The sequence below is a fragment of the Setaria viridis genome, chromosome 6 (assembly GCF_005286985.2).
Source record: "Setaria viridis chromosome 6, Setaria_viridis_v4.0, whole genome shotgun sequence".
NCBI classification, from domain to species: domain Eukaryota; kingdom Viridiplantae; phylum Streptophyta; class Magnoliopsida; order Poales; family Poaceae; genus Setaria; species Setaria viridis.
The window spans coordinates 4,845,286-4,855,924 of NC_048268.2; the positions used below are offsets into that span (position 1 = coordinate 4,845,286).

General features: G+C 43.6%; 1 protein-coding gene across 1 annotated transcript; it reads left to right on the forward strand.

Annotated features, from left to right (window-relative positions):
* The first annotated feature begins 1,227 nt into the window (after positions 1-1,227).
* Positions 1,228-9,816, forward strand: LOC117861307 (DNA-directed RNA polymerase II subunit RPB1). Its single transcript, XM_034744839.2, has 14 exons — positions 1,228-1,564; positions 2,392-2,655; positions 3,184-3,483; positions 3,571-3,729; positions 3,908-4,069; positions 4,155-4,375; positions 4,460-4,601; positions 4,694-5,029; positions 5,112-5,398; positions 5,505-5,763; positions 5,877-8,995; positions 9,111-9,182; positions 9,286-9,345; positions 9,437-9,816. Exons 1-14 carry the CDS (start codon positions 1,481-1,483, stop codon positions 9,528-9,530), a joined length of 5,559 nt encoding a protein of 1,852 aa, XP_034600730.1. The 5' UTR covers positions 1,228-1,480; the 3' UTR covers positions 9,531-9,816.
* Positions 9,817-10,639: the final 823 nt, after the last annotated feature.

Sequence of the window (10,639 nt, forward strand, 5' to 3'; positions counted from 1 at the left end):
ATTTGAAACGGCTATAGCCAGTTCAACTGGCGGAAAGAGAACTGTAGCAACTTTACCGTCAGTTGAACCGACGAATTTCCCTTCTCTAGACAGCATATATTCAAAAAATCATAACTAATTTATATGAACTCGGATGGAGATAATCTTTATATGAAAATGTAGTTCTCGACGATATCGACAACTTTGTACAAACGTTTTTCATTTGGAATCATATTGGTGCTCAAATAATCGACACAATGTTCAAATCTATTTGAGCACTATGATTCCAAATGAAAAAAGTTTGAATTAAAAAGTTGTAGATCTCGTCAAAATCTACAAGTTTTATGCAAAGTTTATCTCCATCCGAGTTCATATGAATTAGTTAAGATTTTTTGAAAATGTACTATCCAGATAAAGGAAATTTGGCTGGATTTTAGATTTGAATATTGTATCGATTATTTGAGTACCAAGATGATTCCAAATGAAAAATATTTGAACTACAAAGTTGTAGATCTCGTCGAGATCTACAATTTTCATATAAGTTTATCTCCATCTGAATTCATATAAATTAGTTTGATTTTTTAAAAATATGCTATCCAGACAAGGAAAATTCCACCGGTTGAACCGGCGGTAAGGTTGCTATAGTGCACCTTTCGCCGGTTAAACTGGCTATAGCCGTTTGAAACGGCGGTATGCATATAGATTTTCTATTTTTTTATTTAGACATATATTTTTGCAAAATGCTAAAATAAAAAATAAAAAAATAAAAAAAATTTCGGGCTACTTGCTTAGTAAACAATAGGAAGGCCCACACATTTTAGCCCAGCCCACAAAATTTACGGCCACAAACAGCCAGTCACGAGACGTCCAGCAGGCCTAGCACCAGCAATCCCACACCTCTTGACTCCTGACCTCATCCACTCCGCAGTCAGTACTCCACGACCACACACAAACTCGCCTCCGCGTTGACCGCGCAGGGATCCTACTCGAGCCCATCCCCACCGTCTCTCCCCGATCCAACGTCCCACACCACCCGGCCCAATGGGCGGTTTCCCGTGGCTCCCGCGCCCTATCCCCGGACGCGGTCCACATACACCACCCCATCCCCCAGCACCGCCTCCACCCGCACTCCATACACCGAGCCCACGCGTCCACCCGCCCACGCGCACGCCAGCGCACGGTAGCCAACCCGGCGCACGCTACGTCTATAAATAGACCCCCACCCCTCCTGTCCTCGGTCTTTCCTCAAACGCACCCCTCTCCCCGTTCCCCTTTCCCCAACCTCGCGGCGGGGGCGAGCGATCTGTGCTCGGGGCCCGATCCGCTCGATTCCTACCCGGCCGAGCCGCCAAAAACACACTACACTCTGCGCACCGCCCCGGGCGGGTGGCTTGGTGCCGCGCGGCGGCGGCCGGGGGGCGCGGGCGGCGGGGGCGCGGCGATCTGAAACCCTAAGTGGTGGTGGTAGCCGCCGGCGGCGGCGGCGCCGGGTGGGGCCGGGATGGACGCGAGGTTCCCGTACTCGCCGGCCGAGGTGGCCAAGGTCCAGCTCGTGCAGTTCGGCATCCTCAGCCCCGACGAGATCGTAATACCCCTCGCCCCTCCCATACCCTCCCCTCCGCCGCCGGCTCTCTTAGCTTTCGTGGTTCGGGCGGGTTGAGTGGGCGGGCGTAGTGTTGGTGGACTCTGAGATGGGTGTTTGCTAGCTTACTAAGTTGGTCATGAACTCGAATTCGATTGCAGGACAGGATTCAAATTCAGTGCACGTTTTGCTGTAATTCGTGACGGGTTTGAGTGGGTTGAGCTTGAGTACCAGCTTCAGAGTGTCTGTTTTGGTGAATTCAGTAAATTAGAATGTGTACAACTGTATAGGCTTTCATATTCCTAAAATTTTGAGCATCCTCAAGTAAGAATTGAGTGTACCGCTACTGTGACTATTGGAGATATGTGATTTTTATCTGCAAATAGCACTGCCCTGTTGAGATCTATGGTTATAAGTTTGAATGTGGCACTTGTGCTTTGTGATTTTGAGAAATATGAGCAACTAATGTGCTGTCGATGTCGTGAGTCTTAAATGCATGGTATAGTTTCAATTCAGTATGTTGTGGCTGTGCGATTTGCTTTTTGGCATATCTGTATACATATACAGTGATGAAATCAATTTTTGTCGTAAGGTTCTGATTCAGTCAAGTTCAACGGCAACTGAAACGGTTGTGTGCCTGTACGGATATAAACACGAATTACTTGCTAGTTAACAATAAAGTGGCATTAATGATGAGTTCAAATGTATATTTTTATTGGGCTCAATAGTAACACTTCATTAAAAAGTTCATCCTGTTCATACGCCGTGCTTGAGGAATGTATTTCTGGGGACAGAAAATGATTACTATTTATTGCTTTCTGCCTTTGTAGAGACAAATGTCGGTGATTCAGATAGAACACGCAGAGACCATGGAGAGGGGGAAGCCGAAGCCTGGTGGGCTCAGTGACCCTCGATTGGGGACTATTGACCGGAAAATCAAGTGCGAGACATGCATGGCAGGGATGGCGGAGTGTCCAGGCCACTTTGGACACCTTGAGCTTGCCAAGCCCATGTTCCACATTGGCTTCATTAAGACTGTGCTCTCCATTATGCGCTGTGTCTGCTTTAACTGCTCCAAGATCCTCGCGGATGAGGTACAATTTCCTGGTTATGTTACAGGATGTGTGTGTATATCTTACTATACTTGATGGAGTTATGATTTTTATATGACGCATGGTAAACTGAAATGATACGAGAACCTTCTGTTTTCCTGCCATTCATGCATATAAAAATTTTGCTTGTTGTTTTTATTGTACTCGGCGGTGTTCATCGTTAGCACCATTTCTCACTTTGCACGAACTTGTTCAGGTATCAATTTGGCATGTAAACTGCAATTGTTTTACCTGTCCTTTATCTTCCCTCAACGTAATATGTATTTATCCTTTGTTCTAATACGTTTGATGAAGCTTGTACGCTGATGTGCGACTGTGCATAAGTGTATATTTTGCATTTATTGTATTAGCCCCTTGCCAAAAGCTATTTTGCCATGACGACAATGGAACCTGACCACACACAAGTTTTGAGTCTTCCACATGTTCTTAGGATGTTTATCATGTTTACCGTTTATGTTGCCAAACCTTTATGTCATGTTATTTACCCTTTATCCAATTTTTGTCATGCAGGATGATACCAAATTTAAGCAGGCTCTGAAAATCCGGAATCCAAAGAATAGATTGAAGAGAATATATGATGCTTGCAAGAGCAAAAAGGTCTGTGCAGGTGGCGATGACCTTGATGTTCAGGAGCAGCAAGACACTGACGAGCCTGTTAAGAAAAGAGGTGGTTGCGGTGCTCAGCAGCCAAATATTACAGTTGATGGTATGAAGATGGTTGCAGAGTTTAAAGCTCCAAAGAAGAAAACTGATGATCAAGATCAGCTCCCTGAGCCAGTGGAACGAAAGCAAATCCTCTCAGCTGAGAGGGTATATCTATATCTCTGCTCAATTCCGCAAGTCATTCTGTGAATGTTCTTGTAATCATGTGGTTTCTTACATGGCTTGTTTGACCAGGTCCTTAATGTTCTTAAGCGTATAAGTGATGAGGACTGTCTTCTGTTGGGTCTGAATCCCAAATTTGCCCGTCCTGATTGGATGATACTTCAGGTTCTTCCGATTCCTCCACCCCCTGTTAGACCATCTGTCATGATGGACACTTCTTCCAGAAGTGAGGTAAGCATAATACCACTATAGTTATTATGAGTCTAATGGTTGTTGCATGGATAAATAATGCTCCCTGCTATTATTCTAACATATAAGTTTAAGGGCTTCTACATCAGCCCCTGCGTAAAAGAAAGGCATTTTTTTCACAGCTCACTGTTATTCTTCTTGGTCTTTCTGTTGCAAACAGGATGATTTGACGCATCAATTAGCTATGATAATACGGCATAATGAGAACTTGAGGAGGCAAGAAAGAAATGGCGCTCCAGCTCACATTATAACAGAGTTTGCTCAGCTATTGCAATTTCATATTGCGACGTACTTTGATAATGAACTTCCTGGCCAACCCAGGGTGAGTAGGTCGAAATGTTATTTATGTTGAACTTTCTGGGCACCAGGATAAAGTCTAATCTTTATTTTTTTGTTGAAATTCTTAGGCCACACAGCGTTCTGGAAGGCCTATCAAATCAATTTGCAGCAGGCTGAAAGCAAAAGAAGGCCGCATTAGAGGAAACTTGATGGGAAAGCGTGTTGATTTCTCAGCCCGTACTGTTATCACACCAGATCCAAATATAAACATTGATGAATTAGGAGTACCATGGAGTATTGCTTTGAACCTGACATATCCTGAAACTGTGACTCCATATAACATCGAGAGGTGAACTAGCTTGCTGTTATTGACAAATGTTATATAACCTCTGTGCTTTTGCTGACCATCTGCAGTTAAATCCAATTATTCCAGGTTGAAGGAACTTGTGGAATATGGGCCTCACCCTCCCCCAGGGAAGACAGGCGCAAAGTACATTATCAGAGAAGATGGTCAGAGGCTTGATCTTCGATATGTGAAGAAAAGCAGTGATCAGCATTTGGAGCTTGGTTACAAGGTGAGTATTAACTTCTCAATAATTGTGCTTTTCTAATGATGTCATTGTAAATTTGTTTTATGTTCTACTCACGTTTTGCCTGATTTCCTCAGGTGGAGAGGCACCTCAATGATGGGGATTTTGTTCTTTTCAATCGGCAACCAAGTCTTCATAAAATGTCTATCATGGGGCATCGCATCAAAATTATGCCCTACTCAACTTTCCGGTTAAACTTGTCTGTCACTTCACCTTACAATGCTGATTTTGATGGGGATGAAATGAATATGCATGTCCCCCAGTCATTTGAGACCAGGGCAGAAGTTCTAGAGTTAATGATGGTGCCAAAATGCATTGTCTCTCCACAATCAAATAGGCCTGTCATGGGTATTGTGCAGGACACACTGCTTGGGTGTCGAAAAATTACTAAAAGGGACACTCTCATTGAAAAGGTATATAAAAAAGAAACTTCATGCTCACCCTTTCCAATTGTATTCTGTTCTGTTTTGTGGCTCATTTAAAATTCTATTGCAGGATGTATTTATGAACACCTTGATGTGGTGGCAAGACTTCGATGGAAAGATTCCTGCACCTGCCATTTTGAAACCTAGGCCAATTTGGACTGGGAAACAAGTTTTTAACTTGATTATTCCTAAGCAAATAAATTTAATTCGGTTTTCAGCCTGGCATTCTGAAACAGAAACAGGATTCATTACTCCTGGTGATACGATGGTCAGGATAGAGAAGGGAGAGCTTCTATCTGGTACACTGTGCAAAAAGAGTCTTGGAACAGGCTCTGGAAGTCTTATCCATGTCATTTGGTAATCATACTTCATCAAAATTTTGTGACTTGAGAGTTGCATATGAATAAGAATTTTGCCCATTACCATTTTCTAAGTGAATTCCATTTTAACTTGTTCTTTTCAGGGAAGAGGTTGGTCCAGATGCTGCACGCAAGTTCTTAGGTCATACACAGTGGCTTGTCAACTACTGGTTGCTTCAACAAGGTTTCAGTATTGGAATTGGGGATACTATTGCAGATGCGGCCACCATGGAAAAGATTAACGAGACAATTTCTAAAGCTAAGAATGAGGTGAAGGAGCTTATCAAACAAGCACAGGACAAGCATTTGGAAGCTGAGCCAGGACGCACCATGATGGAATCATTTGAAAATAGAGTGAACCAGGTACGATCTTTCTTGTTGCTCGTGTTGTTAGTAGCCTTTGTTAGTCTTTGCAGAGGAGTATTCGCCTTTTAAGTTGAGTTGTTTAACTTGAATCCAATTCCTTTCCATTCCAGGTTCTTAACAAGGCTCGTGATGATGCTGGAAGCAGTGCGCAGAAGAGTTTGTCTGAAAGCAACAATTTGAAGGCTATGGTCACTGCAGGCTCAAAAGGTAGTTTCATTAACATTTCACAAATGACTGCTTGTGTCGGACAACAGAATGTTGAGGGCAAGCGGATACCATTTGGTTTCATCGATCGAACGTTGCCACATTTCACAAAAGATGACTATGGTCCTGAAAGTCGTGGTTTTGTTGAGAACTCTTACCTTCGAGGCCTGACACCACAAGAATTCTTCTTTCATGCTATGGGTGGTAGAGAAGGTCTTATTGATACAGCTGTCAAGACTTCTGAAACTGGGTATATCCAGCGGAGACTTGTGAAAGCTATGGAGGACATCATGGTAAAATATGATGGTACTGTAAGAAACTCTCTGGGAGATGTCATTCAGTTTCTGTATGGAGAAGATGGTATGGATGCTGTTTGGATTGAGTCTCAAAAATTGGACTCACTGAAGATGAAGAAGGGTGAGTTTGACAATGTATTCCGTTATGAGCTGGATGATGAGAACTGGAGGCCTAACTACATGCTTCCTGAACATGTTGATGATTTGAAGACAATACGTGAATTCAGAAATGTGTTTGAGGCAGAGGTTCAAAAGCTAGAAGCTGACCGGTTCCAGCTTGGGACTGAGATCACCACAACTGGTGACAATTCATGGCCTATGCCTGTGAACCTCAAGCGGCTTATTTGGAATGCCCAGAAGACATTCAAGATTGATTTTAGAAGACCTTCTGACATGCATCCGATGGAAATTGTGGAAGCGATAGATAAACTGCAAGAAAGACTCAAGGTTGTACCTGGTGATGATGCTATGAGCATTGAGGCTCAGAAGAATGCAACCTTGTTTTTCAATATCCTGCTCCGTAGCACATTTGCTAGCAAGAGGGTCTTGAAGGAATACAGGCTTACAAAGGAAGCTTTTGAATGGGTTATTGGTGAGATTGAATCAAGGTTCCTTCAGTCATTGGTGGCCCCTGGTGAAATGATTGGATGTGTGGCTGCACAGTCCATTGGAGAACCAGCGACTCAGATGACCCTGAATACCTTCCATTATGCTGGTGTCAGTGCCAAGAATGTCACTCTTGGAGTTCCCAGGTTGAGAGAGATCATTAATGTTGCCAAGAAGATAAAGACTCCATCTTTGTCTGTTTACCTGAAGCCTGAGGTGAACAAGAAGAAAGAATTGGCTAAGAATGTTCAGTGTGCTCTGGAGTACACCACACTGCGCAGTGTAACCCATGCCACTGAGATATGGTATGACCCTGATCCTCTAGGAACTATTATTGAAGAGGATGTGGAGTTTGTCCGGTCATATTATGAAATGCCTGATGAGGATATCGACCCGGATAAGATTTCTCCTTGGCTGCTGCGTATTGAGCTTAATCGTGAGATGATGATTGATAAGAAGTTGAGCATGGCTGATATTGCAGAGAAGATAAACCGTGAATTTGATGATGACCTATCGTGCATATTTAATGATGATAATGCAGATAAGCTCATCCTCCGTATCCGCATCACAAATGATGATGCTCCAAAAGGAGAAATACAAGATGAATCTGCTGAGGATGATGTCTTCCTCAAGAAGATAGAGGGCAACATGTTGACAGAGATGGCGCTTCGAGGCATTCCAGATATCAACAAAGTGTTCATCAAACATGGGAAGGTCAATAAATTTGACCAAAGTGAAGGCTTCAAAGCAGATAATGAGTGGATGCTTGATACGGAAGGTGTGAATCTCTTGGCTGTCATGTGTCATGAGGATGTTGATGCTACAAGGACAACAAGTAACCATCTGATTGAAGTGATTGAGGTTCTTGGAATCGAGGCTGTCCGTCGATCTCTCTTGGATGAGCTTCGGGTGGTCATATCTTTTGATGGATCCTATGTGAACTACAGGCATCTGGCCATTCTTTGCGATACAATGACATACAGAGGTCACCTGATGGCTATTACAAGGCACGGCATCAATCGAAATGATACTGGACCTCTTATGAGATGCTCCTTTGAAGAGACTGTCGACATCTTGCTTGATGCTGCTGTATATGCTGAAGCTGACCTCCTGAGAGGTGTCACTGAGAACATTATGCTTGGACAGCTTGCTCCTATTGGTACTGGAGGCTGTGCGCTATATCTGAACGACCAGATGTTGCAGCAGGCGATTGAACTTCAACTCCCAAGCTATGTGGAAGGTCTGGACTTTGGCATGACACCAGCACGTTCACCCATCTCTGGGACACCCTATCATGAAGGAATGATGTCGCCAAGTTATCTGCTTAGTCCGAACATCAGGGCTTCCCCCATTAACACAGATGCTTCATTCTCACCATATGTTGGGCACATGGCGTTCTCACCATTCCCGTCACCAGGTGGCTACTCTCCATCATCGGGGGGATACAGTCCATCATCGCCAGTTTTCACCCCAGAAAAAGGATATAGCCCCCTTTCTCCATCATACAGCCCTGCTTCACCAAGCTATAGTCCCACCTCACCATCATATACACCTGGCTCTCCCACTTACAGTCCTACAAGCCCGAATTATTCCCCAACCAGTCCAACTTACTCGCCCACCAGTCCATCATACTCGCCCACATCTCCAAGTTACAGCCCAACATCTCCTAGCTACAGTCCTACATCACCAAGCTACAGCCCTACATCTCCTAGCTATAGTCCTACATCACCAAGCTACAGCCCCACCTCGCCGGTTTATAGTCCAACCTCGCCGGCATATAGCCCTACCTCTCCTGCATACAGCCCCACATCCCCCTCTTATAGCCCAACATCCCCGTCTTACAGCCCTACGTCGCCTTCATACAGCCCTACATCTCCTTCATACAGCCCTACATCCCCATCATACAGTCCTACCTCCCCCTCGTACAGCCCAACATCACCTGCATACAGCCCTACCTCGCCTGGATACAGCCCAACATCACCAAGTTACAGCCCGACATCTCCAAGCTACAGTCCTACTTCTCCGAGCTACAATCCTTCATCAGCCAAATACAGCCCTTCGCATGCTTACTCTCCAAGCAGTCCAAGGATGACTCCATACAGTCAGACCTCTCCGAACTACAGGTGAGTACAGTTCTACAAAGATCTGTGTGTATAGCTTTGGCAAACAATAATAGTGTTGTCGCGTTGTGTACTGTCCATACATATCTGTATTGAATGTTACTATTTCTGTTTTCAGTCCAACTTCACCGACTTACTCTCCTACATCACCATCATATTCACAACCAAGTCCATCATACAGTCCAACGAGGTGAGTGTCATTCATATTTCATCACCTATGTTGCATCTTCAGATATTCCATTTCAGTACTATTGTTCTTCTGTCCCATCTTACACATCACCTGATTTCTGCAGCCCATTCAACACTTCTGGGGGACCTAGCCCAGATTACAGCCCAACCTCTCCAAATTACAGGCATGTCATCCCAGTGCCAGGCATATCTCAATCTACCTTATCGTGAAAGACATCATTTGTATTCTGACAAACTTAAATTTCCACGCTGCAGCCCAACTGGAAGCTACTCCCCCACTGCACCTGGGTACTCCCCATCATCCACGGGGCAAGCTACTAATGACAAGGACGACGAGAGCGCTCGTTGAAGCTGCTGAGAAAAGGATTGCATAGGAAGAATGAACCTGTCGCGATACTTTTTTCCCTGAAGTTTTTATTTGGTTGATGAACAGTGAGAGGAACCTTGTTTCCTAGAGCTGCTAATAGCGGCTGAGTTGTTTATGTGTGATCCCATGTACAAGAGCTAAAGACTGAACTGTGCCGGCTCCTTGCTAAGTGGCTCACCACTTGGTGGTTAGCCGTGGGTGGCTGTTCAGAACAACATATTTAGTAATGATATAAGATCGCGACGGGAATATGATACCTGTTCGTGTATGCCGTTGGAGCTGATTTTTTCGTTGTAATGTTGCTGTTACGGATCATAAGCAGGGTTATTGGTATTTCAGCAGGCTGTTTTGTGTAAAGTTTAGCTTGGCTGGAATGTGTTGCGGTTGGTATCGTGGTTAGATTAAATCTCACATGGACTGGGCTGCATCTAGGCCCACCCAAATAAGGCCTAGACGGAGAAAAGTTAAGCGTAGTGTGGGCCGTATGGCCAATTCGCCACCCAAACTTCCGTTGTTTTGGCTCTGGGTTACAACTTTGACTATTAATTTTTCATTGGAATATAATTTTATAATTACATGAGGAATATAGGGAATTATGAAGTCATATGACCTTTTTTTTTCTCTCTAAGTTAGATAATTTGAAATATTAGCAATGGTTAAAGTTTTAGAAGTCAAAGCGTAATAAGTATTTATAATTGGAGGTGGTATTGGCTCTACGAGTTGTTTCACGCTCAATTTTTGTAAGTCTACAGCCATTTGTACCGGAATACTTATGCTATTCTAACTTAGGCCCCAGTTTATTGGTTTCTGATTTTTGCTATTTTAACTTATGCCCCGTTAGTCAGTTTCTGGAGTTTGGAAGGCTAAACAAATGAATTAAAAATCAATTGTTAATCTAAATGGAAACAAAATATTTTAACTTATGGCCTGCTCCGAGAGATACAAAATATTTTAAAATTAAGCCTAGATTGTTTACAACAATGTGAAGCCTATTTGGTGGACAACCACTACTTATCCAAGTTAATCTATTTTTCTTGACCCAAACATTCTTTTGCTTACCGGACTTGTTGATTCAATATTTTATAAGAAAC

Excerpts from the sequence above, each read along its gene's own strand:
- LOC117861307 (XM_034744839.2), top strand. The coding sequence starts at position 1,481 with ATGGACGCGAGGTTCCCGTACTCGCCGGCCGAGGTGGCCAAGGTCCAG. Across the intron at positions 8,996-9,110 it reads CAGACCTCTCCGAACTACAG|TCCAACTTCACCGACTTACT; the intron begins GTGAGTACAGTT and ends TTCTGTTTTCAG. Across the intron at positions 9,346-9,436 it reads CCAACCTCTCCAAATTACAG|CCCAACTGGAAGCTACTCCC; the intron begins GCATGTCATCCC and ends TCCACGCTGCAG.